This window comes from Crocodylus porosus, unplaced genomic scaffold (assembly GCF_001723895.1).
Source record: "Crocodylus porosus isolate Cpor-Errol unplaced genomic scaffold, CroPor_comp1, whole genome shotgun sequence".
Taxonomy (NCBI): domain Eukaryota; kingdom Metazoa; phylum Chordata; order Crocodylia; family Crocodylidae; genus Crocodylus; species Crocodylus porosus.
The window spans coordinates 178,590,859-178,618,737 of NW_017728906.1; the positions used below are offsets into that span (position 1 = coordinate 178,590,859).

At 43.2% G+C, this 27,879-nt stretch overlaps 1 protein-coding gene across 1 annotated transcript in view; it reads right to left on the reverse strand.

Annotated features, from left to right (window-relative positions):
• DYNC2H1 (dynein cytoplasmic 2 heavy chain 1) overlaps positions 1 to 27,879 on the reverse strand; it is a 427,915-nt gene that overhangs the window by 351,696 nt on the left and 48,340 nt on the right. The window contains exons 24-39 of the mRNA XM_019530264.1: positions 26,945 to 27,059; positions 25,794 to 25,964; positions 21,618 to 22,000; positions 18,389 to 18,521; positions 18,172 to 18,289; positions 17,689 to 17,801; positions 17,484 to 17,603; positions 16,072 to 16,222; positions 12,922 to 13,124; positions 11,267 to 11,449; positions 10,876 to 11,058; positions 10,382 to 10,605; positions 8,990 to 9,105; positions 5,798 to 5,997; positions 4,828 to 5,092; positions 4,265 to 4,472 (exon numbers count right to left, since the gene is read on the reverse strand). Coding sequence (XP_019385809.1) covers positions 4,265 to 4,472; positions 4,828 to 5,092; positions 5,798 to 5,997; positions 8,990 to 9,105; positions 10,382 to 10,605; positions 10,876 to 11,058; positions 11,267 to 11,449; positions 12,922 to 13,124; positions 16,072 to 16,222; positions 17,484 to 17,603; positions 17,689 to 17,801; positions 18,172 to 18,289; positions 18,389 to 18,521; positions 21,618 to 22,000; positions 25,794 to 25,964; positions 26,945 to 27,059 — 2,886 coding nt within the window. The remainder of the gene's footprint in view (positions 1 to 4,264; positions 4,473 to 4,827; positions 5,093 to 5,797; positions 5,998 to 8,989; positions 9,106 to 10,381; positions 10,606 to 10,875; positions 11,059 to 11,266; positions 11,450 to 12,921; positions 13,125 to 16,071; positions 16,223 to 17,483; positions 17,604 to 17,688; positions 17,802 to 18,171; positions 18,290 to 18,388; positions 18,522 to 21,617; positions 22,001 to 25,793; positions 25,965 to 26,944; positions 27,060 to 27,879) is intronic.

Consider the following 27,879-nt stretch of genomic DNA (forward strand, 5'->3'; position numbering starts at 1 on the left):
GCCCCCAGCACAACTGGAGGTAAGCGGGGCCCATGATGGGAGGGGGTTAACCCCTAGAGAGTGGGAGGAGGCAGCTGAGTGGGAGCCAGGCCGGGTCTCGCCTCACCCAGGACCCTACTTCGCCCAGCCCCACAGGGAGCCACACAACCAGAGCCGCGCGAACAGGCTGCGCAAACAGATGCGCTTGTTCGCCGGCGCATAAGTCAGTGTGGAGTTCACACAGGAGGTTATGCAGGAGGGCCCGAGGCCCTGCCTGCAAGCCCCCTAGGGTAGGCAGACTCAGGCCCAACCCACCTACCAGTAGCATGCTGCAGATGGGCACTCGCCGCACCCCGAAGGTCCCCTCGAGGTCTGCGGCTCCCCCTCTGGCACCTCAGAAACAGCCACCCAGACGGAGCCCATGATTCCAGGCTCCACACAGACAGAGCCCCTGGCTCTCAGCTGTGGGGGCTGCCTGTCCCTTTTTCAGGCTCTGGGGCCTGGGAGCATGGCTACCTCCCTGTGTGGGGTTTGCTCCCTTTTGGGGTCACTAGCGCACCAGCTGGAGGAGCTCCAGGCCACAGTCCAGAGACTGCGTGCCATCAGGGACTGTGAGCAGGAGACAGACTCCTACTGCCAGGCCCTTCTCCCCCGGGAGCCAGAGGGTAGACCACCATCTCCCTCCAGGACAAAGGAGGACTCCGGGACCTCCCACTCTGTCCAGCCAGGGGCATGGACCAAGGTGGTCAAGGGCCCGAAGGCCCGCCGCACCAAGGCCCTTGCCCCGCTGAAGCTTAGCAACACAGGCTCAACTGCAGCTACTGCCCCCGCTCTCCCCAGACAAAACATAAAGTGTTTGTTGTGGGAGACTCCATCCTGAGGGGGACTGAAGGGGTAATCTACCACCCCGACCCTTTAGCCCAGGAAGTCTGCTGCTTCCCAGGGGCCCGCATCTGAGACACTGAGGAGAAGATCCCTAAGCTCCTCCAGCCCACAGACCACTATTCCCATGCTCCTTATTCATGCGGGCACCAATGACATGGCTCGGAGCGCTCCCAGCCAGGTCATGAGGCACTACAGGGATTTGGGAGTGGGGCTAAAAGGTCTGGGGGCACAGGTGGTGTTCTCTTTGATCCTCCCAGTCTTGGGGTATGGGCTGAGGAGGGAAAGAAGGATCCACGAAGTGAATCAAAGATTGCAGCGCTGCTGTCATCGGGAAGGCTTTGACTTCCCTGACTACAGCCCACTCTTTGGTGAGAGAGGCAGTAAACTGCTGGGAAGAGATGGCCTCCACCTCTCCCCCCTGGAGAGGAGGCTCTTCTCATCCAGACTGGCTGACCTGCTTCACCAGGCTTTAAACTAAGCCCACTGGGGGATGAGGGGACTACTGCCACTGCTGGCCACTGAGCAACCCTTGCAAAGCCAGCAGGCCAAGGCACTTAAAGGAGCCCACCCCTGCCCCAGCCCCGGTACTATCTGTGGGCAAGGCAAGAGCCCCCAAGGGGACACTTGCCTGCCTGTACACAAATGCCAGGAGCTTGGGGAATAAGCAGGAGGACCTCATCCTCCTGCTTAACACAAATAATTATGACATCATAAGGATAACGGAGGACTGGACCCCAGGTATAGACAGCTATACCTTGTTCAGGAGAGATCAAGTAGATAAAAGGGGCAGGGTGTAGCTCTCTATGTTAAGGAAAGCTAAGCATCCCTGCAAGCTGATATTGGCGACCAGGGTGGATGACTGGAGACCCTCTAGATTAAAATCCGGGGGAACACGGCACAGGGGACACAACGGTGGGAGTCTATTACAGACCTCCCACCCAAACTCAAGAGCTTGACCAGGAGTTCACCCAGGAACTGGCTGAGGCCTCATGCTCCAGGACCATGTTGTCATGGGTGACTTCAACTACCTGGACATCTCGTGGGAGGATCACTCAGCAAAATCTGAGCGGTCGCAAAGCTTCCTATCATGCATGGATGACCTCTACCTGACTCAAGAAGTCTATGGGTCAATGAGAGGTAAAGCATTGCTCAACCTGGTACTGGCAACTAGGGATGACCTAATCGGTGACCTAGTGATTGATGGGAAGCTGGGTGACAGCGACCATGAGCTAATCACCCTCACCATCTGCCATAAAGCTGGCAAGTCAGTCAGCAACATGGAAGTACCTGACTTCAGGAAAGCTGAATTTGATAAATTCAGGAGGTTTGTCAGTCAGGCCCTAAAGGACCACAACCCCACCAGGAGGGGAGTTCAGGAAGAGTGGTTGCTCCTCAAGGGAGCAGTCCTCAATGCACAAGCTAATTCTGTTCCATCTCAGAGGAAAGAAAGCACAGCACACCTAGAGAGGCTGGATACCTTCAAGTCAGCTGGCCCTGGCAATCTACACCCCAGGGTACTCAAGGAGCTGGCGAGCGTCATAGCCCAGCCTCTGGCACGGATCTTTGAGAACTCCTGGCGCTCTGGTGTAATGCCCGAAGACTGGAAGAAGGCTAGTGTGGTGCCTATCTTCAAGAAAGGGAGGAAACTGGATCCAGCTAACTATAGGCCCATCAGCTTGACTTCTATCCCAGGGAAGATCTTATAAAAGTTTATTAAAGAGGCCATCCTTAATGGACTGGCCGATGCCAACATCCTGAAGGATAGCCAGCACGGGTTTGTTGCGGGTAGGTCTTGCTTGACCAATCTCATTTCCTTTTACGACCAGGTGACCTATCACCTGGACAAAGGAGAAGAGATTGATATCATATATCTTGACTTCAAAAAAGCCTTCGATCTGGTATCCCATAATCACCTTTTGGCGAAACTGGCCAATTGTGGCCTTGGGTCCACCACGATTTGCTGGCTGGGAAATTGGTTCCATGGTCAGACCCAGAGGATGATAATTTAACGGAAGTCTATTGTCACGGTGCCCTGTGACCAGTGGGGTCCCCCCAAGGCTCTTTCCAGTCCTGTCAAACTTGGCCAGTCCGCTTCCTTAATGCTGTGGACACTGGAGTCAGAAGCGGTCTGGCCAAGTTTGACGACAACACCAAACTCTGGAGCAAAGCATCCACACTTGAAGACAGGAAGGCGATCCAGGCTGACCTGGACAGACTCAGCAAATGGGAGGACAAGAACCTGATGGTGTTTAACACCGAAAAATGCAAGGTTCTCCACCTTGGGAGGAAAACCTGCAGCATCCTTATAGGCTCGACAGTGCTACACTGGCTAGCACTACGGAAGAAAGAGACTTGGGAGTCATCATTGACCACAAGATAAACATGAGCCTTCAATGCAATGCTGCAGCTAGTAAAGCAGCCAAAATGCTGGCTTGCATCCATAGCTGCTTCTCAAGCAAATCCCAGAACGTCATTCTCCCCTTGTACTCGGCTTTGGTGAGGCTGCAGCTGGAATACTGCGCCCAGTTTAGGGCCCCACAATTCAAAAAGGATGTGGAGAAGCTTGAGAGAGTCCAGAGAAGAGCCACGCGCATGATCAGAGGTCAGGAAAACAGACCTTACGGCAAGAGTCTGAGAGCCATGGGACTCTTAAGCCTAGAAAACCGCAGGCTCAGATGTGATCTGATGGCCACCTGTAAGTTCATCAGAGATGCTCATCAGGATCTGGGGGAACGTCTGTTCACCAGAGTGCCCCAAGAGATAAGATCGAATGGTCACAAACTCCATCACGACCGATTCAGGCTGGACGTAAGGAAGAACTTCTTTACTGTCTGAGCCCCCAAGGTTTGGAATAGACTGCCACCAGAGGCAGTTCAAGCACCCACTCTGAATGCCTTTGAGACACATTTGGATGTTTATCTTGCTGGGATCCTATGATCCCTGCTGACTTCCTGCCATGGGGCAGGGGGCTGGATTCGATGATCCTCCCGGGTCCCTTCCAGCCCAAATGTCTTATGAAATCTATGAAATATTGCTGAAACACTAAAAGGATCAGACTGTTGCTTAAGATGTAAAAAACCAAAAAAAACAAAAGGCATACACTAATTTTTCACAGCGAATCTGAATGAAAATGCTTCTGGACATAAGGAAAAACTTCTTTACAAGTGAAGTACTGAGGGTTTGGAACAGGCTGCCCCCAGAGTTGCCAGAGTCACCCACCCAGGCCACTTTCAAAAAACATCTTGACACACACCTTGCTGGGATCATCTGACCCCATCAGTCTTTCCTGCCAAAGTGGAATGGGGCTGGACCCAATGATCTGTAAGGTCCCTTCCAGCCCCTAACAACTATGAAATCATGAAAATATAGCATGTACATTTTGAATTCTATGGTGTCTCACCTAAGAAAGATCATTCCCATTCGAGATATTGTGGCAGGAGAGGCACAGCTCAGATCATGAGTTTCAAATATAAAATTAACATTTGGGCCAAACTGAATTCTCTCCCCACTGGGCATAGTCAATAATCGATTGTCATCCAGAACAGAATTCAAAGACTCAATCCACTCAGGGTCAATATCACCATCACAGATTATCCATGAATTAATATCTATTTACAAAAAGGAAAAATGAACAAGTAAATAAATGACAATTATTTAGGAAAATGATTCCACATAAAAATTCTGACTTTTTTTGGTTTCTGTGGTATTAAACTTCACGTACTTTATATATGACAAGTTTAAATATTCCTTATACTGCTCACCTTTGCAATATATATTTTCATATCATTTATTTTAATACACCAACTGAGTAATTACAAATCAACATTCTTCACAATGGTACTACACATAAGACTTCACACTTGTCCCAATTTCAAGCAAGTATATTGTCAAAATATAAATGAATAAAACAACTTATTTCAGTAAGATAAACATAATGACATATATGCTTCTCCAGACACATACCTTGTGGTTCTCGTACCACTTGTCGAGCACTATTTGTAAGCACACCATCAGACCACTCCCTGGTATCCATGTCAATGTGGCCTAGTAACTGATGCCGAGGCATGGCTTTGGGATTCATGGTATACTGTTTCACAACTTTGCCAATTTTACCAAGTGCTGACCTTAACATTCTCCAAAGAGTTGATTTGCCTGCACCACTTGGACCTACAATAACTACTCCCATTCTCTGACGTAGCTGTTCATATAATTCCAAGGCCTTCTTGATCTTGCAAAAAAGAAATAATAGTTACATGAGGTTAACAGCACTTCTGTTGTTCCCAAACTTATTCTCTAAAACTTCTCTTCACACATTCTTGTTTGACTTGGCATCCAGTAACCTCCTAACTGAAGGTGCAAAAAATGTAAAAATCACTCTATTCAAGAATATCTGGTTCTGACAGTTCAGTCTTTACACTGACCTACTGATTGAAATAAAATGCTACTACTCCAGACTAACATACCTAATTCCCTCTCTCTGTTTTGACTGTGATATTAGAGAATTTTCATACATAAAGTCTAAGTTTACCTCAAAATAAATAGCATTTATAAATGTAAAATAAATAAAGTAAGTACCATTAGGAATTCAGTTTCTTCCAAAAAAAATATTTTAGCTAAACAATTTCTGTTATTACTGCTGGAAATTTTCACATATTAGAATAAACCAAGATATTGCTAAACTATGCAGACATTCACATAGATTAAAATAAGAGTTATCCTGCACTTATGCAGGAGGTCTGCCTCTCTGTGAGCACAAACATGTACTTTTTATATGCATTTAATTACATTTTGGCTTTCAGTTGTTTTAGGCAAAATCAGATTTTTTTACAAGCTTGAATATAAAAATCTAAATGAAAGATTATCACTACAAGATATATTTAAACTCCCAGCTCAGAGTAGCTAGACCAGATCTATCGCTACATTTCACATTTACCTGGGTGTTTATGATTTCCATATTGGCTTCTTTAAAGACTTGTTGCAAACCTGTGACCAATTCAGCATATTCCACATCCTTAAAGTCAATGCCAGGGAAGACATCTTTAACTAATGCATCAAACCGTGCACAGTCTGCAAATGTAAGCTTCGACATGGTATTGAGCCGCAAAGCCTGGACCACAATATGGCTTTCATTAACTGCAGAAAAACAATCTAGCTTATTTCCGTTGCTGGGATATCATAACCTTAAGTCAAATTGCCAAAACAATTTGATGATTTTTGTTATTCAAAAGGATTACATTAAATTGCTAATTAGCAGTACAACAGTATGGTATGGTACCTAGAAGCTGGTATCTGCTTCTGATGGAAGTTTCTTAAATTACTAAAGACAAAGGAAGAGAAGTACAAATAATTATAGCTATAACTTCTCTACTCTAAAGCAGAAATGAACTCTACCTACTGTGGCTTTTGGGATGGCAACTGAATGCTTGAAAATAATATAGTGTGTGCCAGATGGAACTTTATCTGGGAATTTTTAGAAGCTCTAACATGAAATAATCTCTATTCTGACTGACCAGATAACAGCCAACTATAATGTGCCCTAAAATATGCTATTGGTATCTTTTTGACAGACAGATCAATTCCTGAAGTTGTTTATGAGTTGTTAGCTATTTGCTTTACAGCAACCCACTAAAATGGAATCAGAAAAATAGGGTTGTCTCTAACTACTTACAGAAAACAGACAAAGCAAACCTGTTATTTCTTAAACTAAAAAAACCCACAACCCTAAGATATAAACTCCTCAGCCACTCTAAATTCTCTCACATGCAGAGAGAAAAATAACCACAAACTCAATAACAGTTTTCTTGAAATACACAATATTATGATCCATTAAACTACTATAAATAGCAGTGTCTGTACCCACCAACCTATACTGAGGTGACTTGAGGAGTAGCATCTCTTTACTGTATATGTTAATAATATTTAATCAGAATCATGTATGTTTGTTCAAAAATAGTAGCGTTTCAACTAGATGAGCTATTTGCACCCTGTCAACTCTGCACATTAAAAACCTTGAGGTTCTATAAATTATTAATTTTAGTTAGTTTGATTTATGAACTTAATTTCTAAACTAAAACAGCTTACCAAGTTCTCTATCACCGGCAATTTTTAAGTAAATTAATTTTTTTTAAAACATCATAACCAAATACTAAATGACTGCAAAGTAACCAGCATTACTGCGCAGTAGAATCCTGGCACAGTTGCCTACTGACACTTACTGCTCAGTAGCTTGTTACTACTGAGCAGTAGTGTTGCATCACAATTCACACCCGGTGACACTACTGTGCAGTATTAACAAGCTACTGCAAAGTAGTAATGAGCTACTGCATAGTAAATGTCTCATGTAGACATGGCCATTGATTCAAATCATAGACCCAGCCCATTTCTCTACATCTCACAGTGGCTGGAAGAGGTTGTTAAAGAGAAGAGTATTTATGCAGAACTTATCCATTATTGATCTGTCCCTTGCCTCTCTTCCCATACATATTCCAGTAGTTAGAGGGCTAGGAAGTTATACTTTGGACCTTGCATACACAATTTTAATGTTTATTACATATTGACAGACTATCCTCCATGAATTTGTCTAGTCCTCTTTTGAACCTGGTTAAAATGTCACCCTCTACAATATCTTAGCAATATAGTCCATTAAGTAAGTGGCCTCCAACCTTTTTAAGTCAGAGATCACTTTTGGAACCCAAGATCTACCCTGTGCCAGTGCTGCCACCACACTCCCTCCCCCCTGCCCAGCAGGTAAGTCTGTGAGGGGGAGAGGGGGAAGAGGAAAGGGCCGTCGGGGGGGCAGGACAGATTGAGGCCCCAGTCCCAGCCCCACTCCCTCCCTCCCCACTGGGGCCTTGATCTTCCCCACCCCAATGGCAGTGAGGGAGGGAGTAGGGCTGGAGCACAGACAGACCTTTCACAGCTAGGGTGGGATGGGACAGAGCCACGAGTGGCTCATCTGGGGGTCAGGGAAGGGGGACACTCACCCCGGGAGGGCATGGGAGGCCTCTGCCGCCTGGCCCAAACACAGCACAGCAGCATCCTCCACCACGAACAGCCCAGACCCAGCTGGCAGCCGCAGCCTGTGCCACCCCACCCCGCACAATTCTGGGGGCATACCTGCCAGGGTGAATGCCCCCCACAGCTGGATGAGCTGCTTGTGGCTCCATCCTGCCCTGCCCCAGCTGTGCAAGGCCTGCCCCTGCTCCAGATCCAACTACCTCCCTGACTGCTGCTGCAGCTGCCCATACTGCCTTGTGTTTGGTGTTTGGGGGGGCACATGTCCCCCAATCTGTGCATGGTGGAGGCAGCTCCTGCTGCGGGTTGGGCTTTGCACCTGGAGCCCTACTGCAGCTGGCCCAGAAGCATCCAGATGCATGTGGCGTTGGGCCACTCCTTGGGCAGCAGCAGCTGCAGCAGGGCTCAGGGCACAGAGCCCAGCCTACAGCAGCAGCTGCCTCCACTGAGCACAGATAGGGGTCACATGCCCTCCAGAACCTCCGCTAGGGTCCACCTCTCCCACCCCTGGATGAGCTGTTCGGGCTTGATCCTCCCACCACCCACCCAGCTGTGGCCCCACTCACAGTGTTGCTCTTGCACTCAGCCCCTCACAGTGGAGGGCCTCAGTCTGGCTCCAGCCCCTTCCCTTTCCCACCAACTGACATGCTGGGCTGGGGTGGGGGGGCAGGGTCGCATGCATGCCATCACATGCTCAGTCCCCGTCACCCCAGCCCAGGATCGACCAGTTGGTGACCACTGCCACTTTCCACTGTGTGGAAAAACTTCCTTCCGTTAGTTTCAAACCTGCTTCCAAATAATTGCCCATTATGTCCCCTAGTTCTGATATTGTGAAAGCTGGAAAATTGTACATCTCTATTTTCTTTCTGCACACCATTCATTATTTTATGGACTTTACTGAGACAATAGTCACTCTGGTCTCTAAAGATGAATCTACGATTAGGAAGGGGTTTCACAAAGACTTATATTTCTTTTGAATAATCAGGTTTCCTATGGATCCAGGACATGACTTTCTTGTACTTGAAAAAACATGAAAATTACTAATATTTATTTCCATATTGTGCCCTGACTAATCAAATATGGACAAATCCTTGACATAATCAAATCTTACTTATTTCCTTTATCCCATTCCTCTTCAGGTGACGAAGGAGATTACCACATCCCCTCAAAGCAGTCTTCAGTGCTCTTAAACCCCAATCATAGTGCTGTTGGGGTGTTAGAAGCTCCCTAAATTAAAAAAAAAAACATTAATGATGTCATAAACTTTGAATGACAAATCTGGAATTTACACATATATTTAACAAAAACCAGAGATAATACATTTTCTACTTACTCAAACACAAGACAAAGTTTATTTCCCCATTTAATATGGGGAGGAAGCCTGTTTTTTTGGATTTCAGTATGAGGTGATAGCAGGGGCAGGCAGTTGCTCTGATTCTGGCTACAGGGTCAGAGCCAGGGCCAGGGCCAGGGCCAGGGGTACATCTGCTGGCTACCTAACCCTTCCCCACTGCCTCTGCCTCCTCACCCCCCACCCCGCCTCCTCTGCTCCTCCTGGCTGACCCCCCTGCAATCTTGGGCATGACTGCAGCCTTGAGCCCCCCACCCTACTTGCCACTTATGCATGCTTACAACTCCAGTAGGCTCCATCCCCACAGAAGCATGGGGCACATGTCTGCTCCAGCCCCAGCCTGGTCCACAAACACTGACAGCACAGGAAGGAACAGGGCAAGGGGTAAGGGTGAACCGGCGGCAAGGTGTGAGGAGTCAAGGGGCAGGGTCAAGCAGCTTGAATCCCCCCACTGCCTGTCCCCTGCTCATTCCCCCACCACCTGCTTTTGTCCTGCCTCTCTGCCTGCCACTGCAGCAATGGCAGAGTGGGGGAAGGGGATGATGAATTCAAGATGACCTCCAATAATTAAGTTGTATAAAAGAAAATTATAACTAATTTATAAATTTTCCATGAATAGAATCTAATTATTGAGGGGTCATCTTAAATTCCAGGTTGTCTGGATTCAGATAAATATGGTAATACTTTTTCATAGGATTCAGAAATATACTTGAATATATCTTTCCCAACAATCAGATAAGCAGTGAACTCAATAGCTAGTATAGTTATTATTGTTACTGTTTTAGTTGTTAATAAGAAAAACAACAAATAACAATAGAGTTTATAGTAATTCACAGTTTTGGTTTCTGTAATATGCATGAATATAAAAAATAACCGCTGTGGTTATGTGGATATTAGCTGTATTCTCATTAAAATATAAAACATGGCAGCTTAAGTTAACTTTAACAGATGCTGATCATAAAAAGCTTGTGCTTTATATGCATCTTATTTCATTAGTTTATTAACTGAAATAAAAAACAAGTTTCAAGACATAATCATAAAAGGTAGTATTAAACACAGCATAAGGAAAAAAGTCTGTATAAACAACAAACAGAACCAGCAGAACCAAAAGAAAACAAAAAACCCCTAAAGAATGCTTTAAAATAAGATTACCTGGCTAAATTAAAAATAGCCACTAATTTTCTGCCAAGTGTTTTAGCATCTTTAAAACCTTCCGAATACAGAATCACTTCTGCAATGAGTTCATTGTCTGGACGAGTCATAGCAACAGGCCTAAAAAGTTGTTTGAGGTTATCTGGTAGTTTCTGTCTTCCTCCATAACCTTTTCCAGCAGGATTCATAGTGATAAAAATTCCAGAATTATGATCCATTTCAACCTGGCAATAAAATCAATATATTGTAACAAGGCTGGTATATTTAGCATTATGTACTTCAGGTTTGATATAACTTAGGTAGTTAGGTTATTACACAACCCTATTAGAAACACTGGGCAAGAGATGCACCTTGTGCACAATGGACTTATATGTTGGATCTAAAAATGATATACTTCTTAATAGTATGAGGGCTCACAGGGCGCTTAAAAGACATTTGCTCTTAGTTATAGCACATGAATAGTTTTCTGCAAAAAAGAACATTTTGTACTGTACCTCTTTGCCAAGCAGTTCACATATAGGACTATGTTTTTTCAGTGCATGCTGAATGGTCTGAATTTGCATGGATACTGCAGACAATACTGCCTCCTCCAGCCTATTGAACTCATCAAAACATCCCCAAGCACCACACTTCACCAAACCAACAAATATACGGCCCATTGACTTCACATCAATGCCCTTGAAATAAAAGAAGAAAATTAGTAGTCTGCTAAATGCCAGGAAAGCAATTAGTAAAGATTCTTTTGCTATTCAGTTATTGTTAATGTCCCAAAATATCTACTAGACAGAAAAATACTGATAAATTATACACAAGAATATTTTAAACTGTTCTATAAACTCCAGATTGTAAAAGATACTTATCTCCTAAAGATTAATATTACCCCACCTCATCACAATTAAAGATTAAAACTTGTCTTCCAAGAAGTCCTCCCAAGGCCTTTACTGATTCTGTTTTTCCAGTTCCAGCTGGGCCATAGGGATTTCCTCCAAGGCCTATCTTCATAGCTTGGGTAAGAGTTAAATAGCACTTATCTGTCAGAGGTGTATAAACAAGTTTTGGAGAATTCCCCTGAAGAAAGAAAATATATTGTATGGATTAATGTACAGTAATAAGGTCTGTAATTCAATATTATATCTAATAATTATACCTAGTAGAGATAACACAAGGAAGTCCAAATTACTCATTGCTCAAGTATGAGAATTATACATGTCACTGCATAGTTTTTTCATCATTTAACATTCACAAAATATCCTCTAGAAATACTAGAAAAATCAAGATTCAATCTTTCATGGCCCAAAGAAAAAAGTTATAAAAGAAAAACAACTGGCACATTCTCTCTCCCTTTAGCTTCAACAAACATTCCACTCCCATAATCAAAAAGATAATTTCTTCAAAAGTGTTTATAAAATATTTTATTCTATTCAAAATAGTCACTATTTCTGATTACTTATCCTTATCTGCCCCTAGTTCAGCATTTTATCTAGAAGTGTCAAAAATGAGGAAGTAAAAACCATAACCATATACTAAGCACTTCGTCATTAAAGCCATGTAAGTCATTTGTTAAACTTAAAACTTTAATATCATGGGTTATAGAAGATAAGAAGTTTGATCAAGATGCATAGGTAAATGAACAGCCACATGGGAGGGATTAAAGCAGCAAGACGGAATTTTATTGGTTTAAAAGAAATGGGTGATATGTGCTTATCCACCTTCCCTTATAGACAAGATACATAATTGATTCTACAGTGATACATCAGAATTTCCACAATGGTTTTATAAACAATAAATCAAAGGAGATACTCTTTGGAATAGCCTTTATCTCACTTCTCTCTCTTCCTCTCCATGGGAGGTACAGGTTATCAGGGGAGCCTTATTACACAGGGACTTCAGATCTCCCCTTTATCAAACATCATCTATGTTATGCACGTGTTCTCACATTCCCCAATGAACTTTGGGCTGTGTTTTACATTTTCTACTGTCCATTCAAGATCCCTTACCACTTGACTGTAGAAGGGAGCAAGCTTAAGACCAGCAACATATGACTACATTACTTTTCAATCTTTCCTACAAAATAACACCCCAAGATGGAAGCAATAACACAGGGAAACAGCACGAGAGCAACTATAGATAAAGCAGTATACAGTAAAACCTCATAAATCTGGCTTTTAAAATTGTGGAAATCTCAAAAATCTGGCACTTTTTTAAAACAGAGTACACCACATTATTGCATTAAAAATAGCTTCCCAATAATCCAGAAATTTCTCTGGAAGTCCAGCACTTCTCCAACTGCCATTGTTTTTGTTCATCAGCCTACAGGTATTATTTTGAACAATACTCAGTCATGTATATAGTGTAATAGCAAAGAAAATGGTCCTAAGGCTATGTGCACTTTCCTTATGTTTCAAAAATCCAGAATTTTCAAATTTCTGGCACGTACTAGGTCCCAAGGATGCCAGATTTATGAGGTTATACTGTACTTGAACAAAAAGGTTTTCACAACATATTTAGAAGCTAGAAAAAAAGAACTAACACTACCAGACCTGATATTCATATGTGTACTGCAGTTCAGCATCCACCATTTGAACATAGCATTTCTTGTCCTTCATATAGAATCTGAGTTGCTTTTTCCAAGCCCAGTTGTCAACACTATGAACCTGAACTTCATTTAGCTGCTTTACCACATCAATGTTATGAATAATATCAAGAATCAGAGCTTTAAGCTTTAGTTCAAGGATTCCAGATTCTATAAATTAAAATAAAATTATGCAACACAGTGAAACAGTTCAGATTAAATGTTAGCACATTTCAAGTAGTGTATCTTGTTTCTTACAATCAAGATCTCATTTACTCTAGTGAAATAAAAGGCATTATTAAAAATCTAAAGCAATCAACATACAAATGAGATGTTGCCATAGGGTAAGAACTAAAAGGTTAGATCAGGCTCCTTAAAACAAGATTTATGTGTATTTTAGGTGCCTAAATCCAAAACAAAATCCAGAAAACCTCCATTCCAGCAGCCACAAAACTTATTGGGTGCCCAAATTCATTCAGAGCCTATAAGTTCTCTAGGCATCTCACTGCTGCCTAAGATTTGATTCAATTCAAGTAGGAGGCAGAGGAGTATCTAGGCACTGCCTAACTTTCCAGAAAGCTCCAATCTAGTAGGAGTGTTCGGAGCATATATAAAAAAATATCAACACCACTGAGCATACAAATTACAGCAGCCAGGGTCACTTTAATTAAAAAATATGCGGAGATGCCCACACAATGAATTTTGCCTCAATAGTTAGAATACTTGTCCTGGAAAAAGGAGGCCTGCTTCCTGCACATTTTCAGACTGGCAGAATTCAAACCCACATATCTTACTTCCCAGAAGAGTGTCCTAATCACTAAGCTATAGAGCAGTCTGGGTGAGCCACTTTCTACTCATCCCGGTGAAGCTTGGTCTCTGTAAGCCAGAACTAAAAACAATCAAGAGGGATCCTGCCTGTCTAAGGCAGTGACAAGGAGACTCAGCTATGAGGGAAGACCCCAAAGCCCCTCTCTCTGGAACTGAACTTGACAATGTAAATCACACTGGTAAACATCACATGCTTTCACCTTAAGTCCCAGAGAGGGGTTTGAATTAAGAAATATGTTTATGCATAGTGTTTCCTGTTGGCTACCTCTTTGCAGCTTCCCCCTCAGGTGCCCTGGGTCTCCACCTTTGGAAACACTTAACTCTGCCCATCAACTATACTGTATCCGCTTCTCTAAATCACTCTCCTGAAGCCATTTGCCAAAGTTGGAGGCACCTAAAATTCCTCTCTGGATCTTGCCTAAACAATCAGACTACCCAAATATATGTAGTGTTGAAGTGATGTTGTTGTCATGATAGTCCAGGAAATGACAGAGATAAGAATTTTTGCAGGTGATATTTTTGCAGGTGCCTTCCCCCACTGCTCCCACCTCCCAGGCACCCTGGGAAGCACAACCAGCACCCCCACACCCCAATCCCAAATCCCAATTCACTAAAACATGAGACTTTTTAAAATGTACTTCCTCTTTGTAAATATTTTGTTTCACTTGTTTATATCTTCAGTGGCTGACTTCCTTCATTTCACCACACCCCCTACCCTCATTTCCTTTCCACCTCCCGTTTCATTACCCACCCCCCTCCCATTAACTCTCTGCCTCCCAGTTTCATGTTTCCATCCCTCTAACCAATCCCACTTAAGCAAGGGATAGAAGCCTGTCCTGGCTCACCAGTCCTGTAGTGGCAACTCAGTTCAAGCTCCTAGTCTGACCCCTGCTTTCCAGCCCTCTAGCAACAAGTCATAGCTGTGCAGGAGGGGGACAGTCAGAGAAGGTCTTTAGCCTTGAGGTGTGACTGCGCTAAACTCGAGCTAGCACTAACACCTATCAACATTTAAGCAGCTCAAAATGCAATGTGTAAAAAGGCTCTGTGTCTATTGTAACAGTCTATCCTCGTGGTTTTCAAACATTTTTTCATTTGTGGACCCCTAAAAAATTCTGAAGGGAGGTGAGGACCCCTTTAGAAATTTTGAATGGAGGTGCACACCCCTTTGAATGGTAAGTGCAGGTATTCATATACTTTTGACTGATCAGAATCATCTTCCATATACCCCTTACATATAGTCTGCAGATCCCCATGGGTCCACAGACCACAGGCTGTAAACCACTAGTCTATCCCAACCATGCAGTTGGTCCACTAAGAGATATAGCTCACATGAATTACTGTCCCTCTCAGAGATAGGAAATTACTACACAAATCATAATTAGTTCTTAGTCATTAATAATTCCTTCTATTAGTATTTACCAGATCAGATTGGTGTTTTTTAACTTTGTAGTATCAAATGTACCTAGAGATAATTCCAGAATCAAATTATAATATAGTCCAGAAGGAACACCTGAGCTCAAACCTAAATAGTTATACAGAATACTCTGCCATGATACCATGCATATCCGGGACTGTCCACCCAGTCCTTCCATAATAAATTCTGGATTAGAAATCAACAAATGAAGAAAAGGATCGTAGAAAAGCAGGGCTGAATGGCACCGCATCAGGTCATCTACACCAGCCCTCTGCTCAGGGCAGGATCATCTCTGACTTAAACATCCCAACCTGGTCTTGTCCAACCTGCTCTTGAAAAATTCCTATTCCTTTTCTAGGTAGCCTGTTACAATGTTTAACCAACCACAGAATCAGAACAGGATGTAGAACTGGATTTTGTGGTAAGAAATAATACGTAAATATAGAGGCATAACTAAGAATCTTGGCCTCCTGGGCAGGGAGGGTGGTGCTGTGCCAACTGGCAGAAGATTTTACCTGTCATGCCACGAGTTCCCCAAGGCCACCATTCTGATGCCCCGCTCTTAAATCAGTGTCTGAGGCAACTGCCCCTCACCCACTCCTAGTCATGCTACTTAGTAAATAAATAATATTGCAAAAATGTGAAAATAAAAAATAAAGTATATTAAAATTAAGAGAAAAATTCCAGCTACAAAATAATATTAAACACAAAATAAAGGCAGTGGCCAAAGGAAGGGCAATGACATCCCCTAAAATGTTAAACCTCCAAGATCTGGTGATTATAGATAGCTCTATGTAATTTCCTGAATAGAGGAATGGAATGCTTAATACTTTACATTTATTAGAAAAAGGTATACTGTTATGATCATTTTTATACCTCCACTTCCTGGGTCGTCCATAGTTGTATCTATACTGGTATAATGCTCCAGTTTAGCCATGAGTTCTAACTCTATCTGCTGTAGATTGTGCTCTTTAATGGCATTTTCAACATCTTCAGTGAACTGAATTTGTTCTGCCAAGGAAAGAATCTATAGACAGGAAGATTAAAGTAAAATTTCAGAAAAGGAATCCATGAAGGACAAAAGGTTTTTAATTCATGTTTAAACACCCCTAAAAGCTGATAATAAAGACATCTTATGTGCGGGGGGGGGTTTCTAACCGGATCTAGAGTGAGTAATTCTGAGTTAATCTAAAGATCTTGCTGAGGACTAGGAATTAAACCATGCATGTCAAGTTCTAAAAGCATGGACTTCTGTCATTTGTGCTGAAAGACCAACTTCTACCACTGAGTTGTACGAGATGCACAAGTAAAACAACAAACAGTAGGTTCCACTTTCATGAATTAAGCAAAAAAATAAGAGCTCTCATCTCATTAAATTTTTGCTCCTTGCTTTGACCACGTGATTCAGATACAGCAGAAAAAGCTACTGACCTCTATTTAGAGAAGACAACCAGATAATGTGCAGCTTTCCAACACCCTCAGCAAAATGAAGGGAAGGAGTGGGTTGCAATAGCTTAACCAGGTGAAAGAAAGCCTTGTTCTAAATAAAAAGCCCACATGGACAGGTCCCTGCACTTAGATTAAGTAAGTCCCCCTACAGTCCTTGTGGCTCCCTATAGACAAAAAAGTCAGCCCAGGCATCATTTTGAAAGGTCAGGATCAAATTTCTTACAAAAAAAAATAGTCTGAATGAATACATATGATTAGATGAATGTTGATAATATGTCATTGTGGCAACAGTAATTACATTTAAAAGATATTTCCCCTTATTTTGGGCTAAATAATTTTTCAAGAATATTTGAAAAATAGTGGCAAAATAATAATAATAATTTTTGGCAAAATAATATTTCTGGCCTAAATTCAGTTCAAGCGATATAAAATGCACATTATCATGTCCTATATATAGTTGTCATTAAAGCACTCTTTTTTATTAACATTTCCTAGCAAAGCTACCCTGGAACTTCAGAAACTATTCTAGTGATGTTGCTTGGAATTAATGGGAGGAAACCTTCTTTCTATGGCTGATGTTTGTAACCAATTCAGGGTCAATCATCAATGGGAAGATGTCCACTGACTCCAGTGAGCCCACAAGATCAAAGGGTTATCTCCTAGAACTGTTTATAAAAACTAAATATTTTGAGTACTACAGCTGCTGAAAATTAGGACATATCACACCTTGTTTTTCAAGCCTAAACATATATCTGAGTCAAATCTGACCTAAGGAGTCTTCAGAAATTAAGATATTTTGTAATACTAAGATTACATAATGATGTTGCTTCATCCACTACCTGGGAAGGAAAGAGTGATGGATCAATTGAACATTGTGAACTCTTCCCAGCAGTTACACAGTCAAACAATAATTGCTTCAAGGTTTCCTTCATCTCCAAAGCCAAATTGTTTAACCAAACCTGCAAATAAAACATAGGGGGAAAAAGTCAAAACAAATGCATTTATCAAAAATTCTAGAATTATATTTTGATATGGCTCCCTTACCTCAACATCATTTGACAGAAGAATTTTATTTTTAAGGGGCACTATTTCTCCCTCTAAAGATTTCATTGCAATGATGTGTTTAAACTCTTCATCAAAGTTCACGCTGTTGATGCCTGTTAATCAGAAAGCAGGAACACATTCAGGTATGTTCAGCAAATTATTAGATATGTTCACCAAATGATTAAATACAAGTTGAGTGGTTTACTGCTGATTTTTTAAACATTTGTTTCTTGAAACATCACTTATTTAGTCAATTCTCAAACAAAGTGAATCAATTTTTCTATGTTATGCAACATTCTTATACGAATGTTACAGTTTCAAGGGTGCTATATTTTACGAAAGGTGTTCTTTTTATAGGCTATGTTATGGTATCAAGAAGTAAAGAAACAATTTCTACAAAAGATTTGTTAGTCTCAAATGACTACTTCTAAATAAACATATTTTATAAAGTATAACTGTCATGAAAATTCTAATTTAGCTTACCAGCAAAAAGTTTCTTAAGGTGAGACTGAATAACCGAAGGATTAGTAGATTGTCCCAAGATTTCTAATAAATCATCATCACCAATAAAATAGAACCTAGGGAATGCTGAACGCTTTTCCTGTAAAACAAAAAAACAAAACAAAAATCCATTTGTTCTTTCTTTAAGTGCACGTGTACTGCTTTTTATAGTTCTCTATAAGAATTTAAAAATTTGTACCTCCAGAAATTCATTCAAGGATTTTTGACACCTCTGAAGCTGATCAAGTATGGTCATCAAAGTATTCCTTATTCCTGCCCGAGTACTGAGTGATGTTATCCTATTGTCTCTCTTGATATCTAACATAATTGATCTTTAAAGACAAAAAATAACAAGAATATTTTGTTAATCTCTTGCTGTACTTCTTTTAAATACTGCATTTTCCCACATCCAAGACATCTTCAAATTTAAGACAGTCTCAATAAATGAATCTGTAGACATGGAAAATGTATCACGTTATTACAGTTTTCCATGTATGTAATCTAATTTTTGAAGGGTTATCGTACATTTGTCCTGCCCACAACTGCAGTGGGGCAAGTAGCAGCAAGGGGCAGGAGGTGAGGGGACAGGCCACGTAACTCCTTCCACTTGCCACCTGTTCCCCACCACTGCCTACACACCTCACACCTATCCCAGCACCTAACCACCCACCACTTGCCCACCCTCGCAGTGCCTGAGCCCCACCTGCACCTTGTACCCTGACACTCGTGCTTTCTGTCCCCCTCACCTGCTCCTCCTACTACCTGTACCCCCTTTTTGGCTTCCCTTCCACTCCCCACCTACCATCTGCCCCCCTACTACATGCTGCCTGCATTGGCCCACAATGTCTACACCCCCTGGCACTTGATCCTGCCAGCTACTTACTGCCTCCCCACCCACTGGTGCCTGCACCCCCATGCCTACATCTCTCGGCACGTGACCCCCTTGTACCTGTCCCCTGTGCCATCCCCCTCCTCGACCTCCCCACCTCCCTAGCTACCCATCATATTTCTGGCTCTGGCTGGGGCCCTGTTTTGACTCCTGGTATGGAGCACAGAGCATATGTGACAGCAACAGTTCCAGCCCAGAGCTGGAGCCAGAGTTGCCACTGCCACTGCTTCCTGGTGTCCTATCCTATATGCTCTGTGTTCTGGACCAGAGCAGGGCCCCACGCAGCAATGCAATGAGGTGAAACATGGTGGTGGCAGTGGGGGAAGAAGCAGAGACAGTGACAGTTGGTAGCAAGGAGCGAAGGCTGCTGCTCCAACTACAAACCCAAGTTCAGGGCCAAATCCACAACTGCTTCCCCCCTCCCCTGTAGCCTGTACTCATATCTAAAATAAAGGGCTTTTTTCCTGCTCATGTTGAAGGAAAGTGGAGAAAAAAAAACTCATCTTGAATTCAAATCAAAAAGGTTAATCTGTTTTTGTCTAAACTACTAACAATTTAGAGCACACATACATTTTACACTTAAACTGAAATCCAATATTCAAAATCTTTGCCTATACTTTCTATAGACTGCCTATTCTCTGACAGTCACTTCTCCTACATAGATTTCATAGATTTCATAGACATCAGGGCTGGAAGGGACCTCGGGAGATCATCGAGTCCAGCCCCCTGCCCCATGGCAGGAAGTCAGCTGGGGTCATAGGATCCCAGCAAGATAAGCATCCAATTTACTCTTGAAGGTGTTCAATGTAGGTGCTTGAACCACCTCCGCTGGCAGACTGTTCCAGACCTTGGGGGCTCGGACAGTAAAGAAATTCTTCCTTATGTCCAGCCTGAAACGGTCTTGCAGGAGTTTGTGACCGTTCGACCTAGTCATCCCTTTTTTCCAAAAATTCAAAAAATACAATTCTTAACTTCTTTCCCCCTAAATATTTTACCTCTATACAAATGGGCTTCCAAGGGAAGTGGCTGTCTCCCCTATCTTGAGGGTCTTCAAGAAGAGACTGGACAAGCACCTAGCTGAGGTTGTCTGACCCCAGTACTCTTTCCTTCCAGGGCAGGCGCTCGGACTTGATAACCTACGGGGAGCCCTTCCAACCCTAACATTTATGAATCTATGAAGCTATGAAATCACTGCTGTTCAATTATCACATTTAAACTATGGATACTGAACTATGCATGTCTGTAAAGCATTGATTCTCAACTAGAGTGCCAGGGCACCCTGGTTCACAAGACAAACCCAGAAATTTCAAATAGGAATGTAAAGTGTTAAAAATATTCTGACCTGTTGTGGCCTTTCTCCACTCTTTATGACAGAAAAATTGTTCTATTGCTTTTAACAGTCAAAAAATGAGCAAAAACTAAGCTGACATTTTCCAGGGGATGCCTTGAGTCTAACTACAGCTTCCTTGGATGTAATGAGGTTGAGAACTAATGCTCTAAAGAATCCTCCCTATTCATCTTTTCTCCACATTATGAATAAATAAACTTGTTGCTTTATTTTAAATTTCTTCAGTGTAATTTCTTGGTTAAGTCATAATTTGGGAAAATAAATGTTTCTTCAAAATCTAACTTCATGTCTTCATCAGGAGAACTGCTCTTCTGGTGTGGTTCAGTACCCGCCGAGGTGCAGCAGCTTTAAGCCCACTTTATGGAAATGGGAGTCATCTTCCATGCTTGCTTACTTCAAGGGTCTTACAGCTAAGGGCAAGCAAAACTTGGGGGCATCTGAACCCCAAGCTTCTGGGCTTGGGCCTGCAAGTAGGATGCCCACCAAAGGTTTTGGAAACATCTAAAGCCCCAGGTACAGGTTAAGGATGTTTGCTGGTAGTAGCAGGGGGGATGCGTAGCAGGGGTGCATGTGCCCCCCCTGAGAGCACCAGTGCACACCCTGTCAGACCGCACTCCCTGTGTAGCTGGCAGGCAGGGGGGCAGTCCCCTCCTGCAAGTGCCGGCCAGGGAGCAGGGCCACCAACAAAAGCATCTGTGCCGTTTGCAGAAGTGGCTGCTGGAGTTCTGGAAGCAGTGAGGCAGCTTTTACTGTGAGTGAGATTGTGAGTGAGATTGGTGCCCCCTGGCCAACGGTATCGGCTGCTGTGGGACCCGACACCAGTCAGCAGGATTGGCCGCTGGAGGACCGCACCCCCCCCCGGTCACTGACTCAAGAGGCACCAGACACCCAGGGGTAGTAGAGCCACTTATGTTTCATCTCTATTTTCCAAAATAACAACGTCTACTTGACTACTACGTATATAACTTTTGACATTTCACATTCTCCTCCAGTCCACCCAATTCAATAAATCTAACTTCCCTCCCCTCTATAAAACTTGCCTCAGATCCACCTCTGCTTCCTCCCTGCCTTCACCTCCCTATATATAATAACTATTGTTTTGTAATATTTGTATTTATTTTGAAGATTATTTGGACATGCCCAGGTGTCAAGGACTTTATACAAAATAAAATTGACTTAAATAACACTAACCTAAAGTCTTCATCAACTCTGTTAAAACGTGCTTGTTCTTTGGGCAGAGCTCCACGACCAAATATGGGTTCCAAATACACCCACTTCCTTTGAATCTGGTTTAAATTCTGCAGGTACTCATCCAGTTCAGCAAGTTTTTTTTCCCAAATAGACACTTTATCCTCAAAGCCTTTGTAATAAGGAGAGTCTTTGAGAGACTGAAGAAGACAACGATTATCTCCAACTTGGTTGACTATGTCTTTCCAGTCTTTAATTAGCACGATAGTTCTACCCTGACTGTCTTCATAATCTGTTAATGAAAAGACAGCTCCAACTCCCCAGAGTTCCAGCTCACGTAATGCTTCTCTGATTGTGACTTCACCTTGTGCCCGACTATTTAAATCCTATTTTAAAATATAAAACACATTTTGTTTAAAAATTAGTAATATCCACAACTTATAATTCAAAGGCATAATAAAAAGTATATGATTTCAAAATCATTATTGTTGATACAACATACAATATATTTAAAAGTCAAGGGAAACAGTTTTACTGGGGGAAAATATACACCGTAGTTTCCAGTGACTAATAAAAATATAAAATATCATATTAACTTGAATATAAGACTACCCTAAATATAAGACAACTCCCTAATAATTAGATCCTACATATGGAAAATTTGTAAATGCATCACAATTTTCCAGGTATAGAACCTAATTATTGGAATTTGCACTTGAATTTCTCCACCTCCCATTGCTCCAGCAGACAAAATAAATCTGAGGAGTCAAGTGGTCCCCTTGTATCTGCCAATTTCCTCCCCTGCAGCCCCTTCCCTCCTCCTTTCTGTCATCCACGAGGACCAGTCGTGTGTAGTAGTACCAGGATGCCAGATCCACGGAGCCCTGCTGCAAATGAGATATGTGCTCCAGCTGGAATGAGACAGCGAACAGGAGATGGCAGTGCTGAACCTAGACCTGGAAAAAGCCTGTGACAGAGTGTAACACCAGCTCCTCTTCGAGACCCTGCAGTGGATGGGCATATCTCCAACTTTCACCAGCTGGATAAGGACACTGCACGGACATAAGCAGCAAGGTGCTAGTAAATGGTTTCCTGAGCGAGTGGATCACAACAGAGTCAGGGATCCATCAGGGCTGCTCCCTCTCCCAGATCTTCTTCATCTGCACCACTGAACCCCTGGCTCAATGCATCAGGCAGGACCCTGGGATCCACAGAGTCCAAATCCCCAGGGGAAGTAAGGAACAAGCCAAACTCCTGGCCTATATGCACGATTTGAACATCCTGTGCAAGAATAAGTGCACAGTAGAAAGAGTCCTGTGGCACACATGGATTTACAAAGTGGCAACAGAGGCCAAGCTCTATGTAAGCAAAAGCACCTGCCTGGCCGTAGGCAAGATCAGAGACCTGGAGTCCTTGGGAATCTCAGTCTTCTGCAAGGGGGTCAAAATCCTTGGGGTGGAATTTGACCTGAAGCTGAGTGGAAGGAGGCCAAGGTGAAGCAGAGGTTGAGTATGTGGCATGGGCGTTGCCTCTCCATGGGTGGGCGCATGGTACTCATAAAGGCGGTGTTGCTACCAGTGCATCTGTACACAGCACTGATCTCCCCCCCACCTGCAAAGTGCATCATCCACAGAATCCAGAGAGCTGTGAGCGCCTTCTTCTGGGGATCCCAAATGGAGAAGATAGCAAGGAACACCCTGTACTAAAAGAAATGGGCTGGGGGCAGTGGGATGCCAGACATGCACCTGTTCCTGCAGGCATGGTACACGAGCCAATTTTGTAAGCTGGTGACCAGGCCAGAGACCAAAATATCCTGTCTAGTAAAGTTTTTTTGCAGGTCACCTTCTGAGGTGGTGGGGGGTATACACATCAACCAATGGGAGACCATGGAGCAGTCCTGGTTCTACAGGGTCCTGAATGAGTTCCACAGCGAGTATGAGTTACAGAAGGAAAGCCCAGCAACTATGCTCAACCACAAAAAGATTCAGAGAGCAATCAGAGACAGAGACAGGTTAACAACCATGGAGACACTCCCTGATGAGGACTGCCAATCCATCTGGAACTGTATCTTCCACAAGGACTTGAGTTGGTTGATAGTACAAGTACGCCCAGTGAGGGCATGGAGGTACAGGGAGAGATGAGGAAGTCAACTCAATTTCCCCAGGGAAACTTGCCAAGAAGAAGCAGAGACCATTGACCACCTCCTATGGCAATGCCTGTATTCCAAGGGTGTGTGGGAAAAGGTAAGCCAGCTCCTTGAAAGAGTGACAGAAGCCAGGCTAATGACAAGGGAGGCAGCAATATACAGACACCAGACTGAGCAGCAAGGGTCCCAGACAAAAGTTGTCAACCAGTTTGTGTCCTGTGTCAGGAGTGCTCTGTGGCAATACAGGAATCTCCTGGTATACAGGCACGCTGAGCTCAAAGAAACAGATTGTGTTACAATGTTTTTGAGCACACTTCAGTCCTACCACCAGAAATCAGCGAGTGAGGATGGAGAACACGTAGCCAACTTCATCTGGAAAAGCAACACCTGGTGCAGGTTGTTCAAAGACCCCCCGGGAGGGAAAGTGGACACAGAGAACAAAGAGGACAGAGATGCAACTGGACCTGGAGACAGCGAGAAGGACTACGGCAGGATCAGCAGCAGCAGAAGTGACAGTGACATCAAGAGCAACAGCAACAAAGACAGTGAATGAACAGAGAATGTAAACCCTAAACTGGGGTTTGAACTAAAGGATTGAGATTTGGGTAAGTGAGGGTGGAGGGAGGGTGTGCAGGGGCGCAGGGGGTTGGGTGCGTTTATTGTAATGGGAAGCATGGGTTTCTTAATGCAGTTTTAAGATGTGTGATGGAAAGCTTATGATAAAGGATGTATATATATAACTCTCTTTCTAGATATAGAAATATATTTTAATAAAAAAATAATAAAAAAAAAATAACTGCACTTCTGGCGTGGTTCAGTACCCACCGAGGTGTAGCAGCTTTAAGCCTACTTTATGGAAATAGGAGTCTCCTCCCTAGTTTGTTCCAAGGGCCTTATGGCTAAGGGCAAGCAAAACTCAGGGGCACCTGAACCCCAAGCCTCCAGGCTTGGGCTTAGGCCTGCAAGTAGGATGCCTGGCAAAGGTTTGGGGAACATCTGAAGCCCCAGATGGGGGTGGAGGATGTTTGCCAGTAGTAGGGCCACTTATGGTTCTACTTTGAATTAGTTTTGGCTAATTTGGCCGGGGGTACATAAAATTATTTTTAAAAAGTGTTGCTTGGAAGTGTGTTTATGGAATACACCACTGGGAATACTCCAGTGGGAGGATCTTGATTACACACTAACTTTATGGAAATGGGAAACTCCTCCCGAGCTTGCTCCTGACTCAGAGGGCATCTGAACTCCAAGTCTCTGGGCCTGGGCTTGCATGTAGGATGCCTGCCAAAGGGTTTGGAAGTATCTGAAGCCCCATGCTGTGGTGGAGGATACTTGCTGGTAGGAGGGCCACATATGGTTCCTGAACAATTCAAACGAATTTGGGCCTGATAGAGCTAATTGGATGTGGGACATGAAAATTTTTCCTTAAAAAAAAACCAAATAAATAAAATAAAATAAAATCCATCTGGTAGGTTCCCATATGAAAATGAGGAACTTCTCCCTAGCTTGCTCCTGTGGCTGTTAGCTGAGGGCAAGCAAAACTCGGGGGCATCTGAACCCCAAGCCTACAGGCTTGGGCCTGCGTGCAGAATGCCTGCCAACAGATATAGAAGTATTTGAAACCCCAGGCTGAAAAGTCCAGGATGGAGGATACTTACCAGTAGCAGAGCCACATATTTTTTTTGAATGATTCAAAGGATTCAGAACTGATCTGGCTAATTTGACCTGGGACAGGAAAAATTTTCCAATATAAAACCCAGCTTGTTTACACCATATGGGCCCCGTGTTTTATAGTCATGCTCAGTTGGCTGTATTTAAATCAGCTTCATATTTGGTTTCCATGACTAAACACATGATGCTTTTGGCAGCATTTTAATGATAGACAATGTATTTAATGAGGTTTCCTTGTATGCAAGTTTAAAATGAGGAGCTTTTTCCCTCCTGTTATTTGGGCGAAAAAAATCTCATCTTGTATTTTGAGTAAGTGCAGGAAAGTATATAATAATTAATAATATTACCAACAAAGCAATTCTTACCTTAAGCTCTGCTGCTTTTTCTACAATTACATCTGCCACTTTGAGCAGATCTCCAAATAACAAATTCTCTAGGCTAGTGCCTCTAGGAAGACCAAGAAGACGAAAGAGATCCAGCCAATGATCTGGAGAAAGGTGTTCTCCTCTAACATATTTCAGGACAGGAAGTGTCATCTACAGAAAAGAATACATATTTGAATATATCAACTTCTCTAATTTTAACATTTAGGTTAGTCACATTAAGGCCCCCAGCAAATGTTATATTTATTGTGCAATGAACAAGTTAATCACATAATAAATATGCAACATGTACCACCCACTCAACTCATTACAACATAAAATGGCAAACAAGCTACAAAGATATTTTACATGTAATGTAGACTGTTTTTGTGGCTCATTTGTATGGCACTTTAATTTGAATGTGTAGTGTGTTAAGTTGTATTGCACGCATGGTTTTTAAAAGGGTTCCCACGCAGCAGGATGCCTAAAACCCACATGGGCACGCAGCTTTTAAAAGGTCCTAGCATGCCCAGAGTCTAGGATCAGGGAACCACTTCCCAATTCCACGATCCAGTGTACTTTAACATCTAAAAAACAAATACCAAAACCTTTAAAAATTGTGTATGCAGCCTAGCTGCACCCATGATTTTTAGACACCAATGCTCCCAGGGACCATGATCCATTCCCTAATCCCAGGATCCAATATGCCAGCCCATAGGTGGACCTGCACCCCAGACTCTCTGTGCTAGTAGTGGTGTGATCCTCAGTCCCAACAATCACTCCTCCTGTTATGCACATGTGGCATGGCAGAAGGGATAAGTATGGGGAATTGAGGATCAGATCTCATCATGCTATTAAATGGACATCTGCCAGCCTCCTAAAACATACTGCTAAACAGAGTGATAAAAACTGTAATGACTGACCTTTTCATTATGTCACTCAGATAAGCTTCAAAAATAGGTGACACGTTGAAGCATGGTTTAAAATGAGTTTTATTTTCTCAAATAAAAATTATAATAGCAAATAATAATGATAATCTTACTGCATTTGAAAATATTCACCAAGCTCCATTTTACACAGTTACCATGGTGACATTATTTTCCAGTAATACCAGAATGAATTTTAATATATTCAAAATTTAGTGAAGTTCTTACTTTGTATTTGTCCACTTCTTTTTGCAACTTCACAGTCATGATAGTGTGTTCTTCCATCTTCCTCAGCTTGTCATGCCAGTTAAACAAAAATTCTTCAAACAAGTAAGTTTTACTCCTGAAAAAAAATTACAAAAGGCTCCATGTGACAGAGCACCTTTGGTGCTCTGTCACTTTAAGGGCTGAGAGCAGGCAGCCAGCAGCTGCAGGCCAGTCCTGTTGAGGCGGCCATTTTAGATCCTGGTTCTCTAGGCTGAAACAGCAGTTTGCTGCAAGCAGCCAAAGGAGCAACAACACCTGGCTGAGCTGCTGCTCACAGAACACCTTGGTGGTACGGGAGGAACTATGGGGACGGCAGGATGTTCCTCCAGACCCAGTGGGTCCAAATTCCCAGGAAGAAGGTTTCAGCCGAGTTAAAACAAGGCCGAGCTTAGGGGGACTAACAGCTGGTAGGCCTACAAGGGGGTTAAGGCAAACCCTGGAGTAGTAGAGGGCTCTCTGATGGGACCCAGGAGGGACCCCTCTCTGGAGTATGGGCATCAGCAGCTGCTAGGTTGACTCTCTGACCCCTTGCATTGGTCAATACAAGAGAGCTAGGGCCAAAAGGCAAGTAAGCCCAACATGAGGGGCAGGCCAGGGCCACTGTGAGCTATCTGGCACCCCAACTAGGCTGGAGGTGGGGTCAGAGCCTGTAAGGGCTGACGGTCTGTGTTATGGAGGGGGGAGGGCAGGAAAACACATCACAGCCAAAGAGGGTAGGGGTCAGCCAGCATACAGGCTGTTATAGGATCGGAATGTGGCCAGAGTGAGAGGTTGACTCAATGAGAGAGAGAACCCGAGGACACCATACAGGAGCCATAATGAGGGAGCTAGAACAGGGCAGGTAGGCCTGCATGGTCCTGGGTAAAACCTAGAACTGCACCCTGCCAGGATGTGGT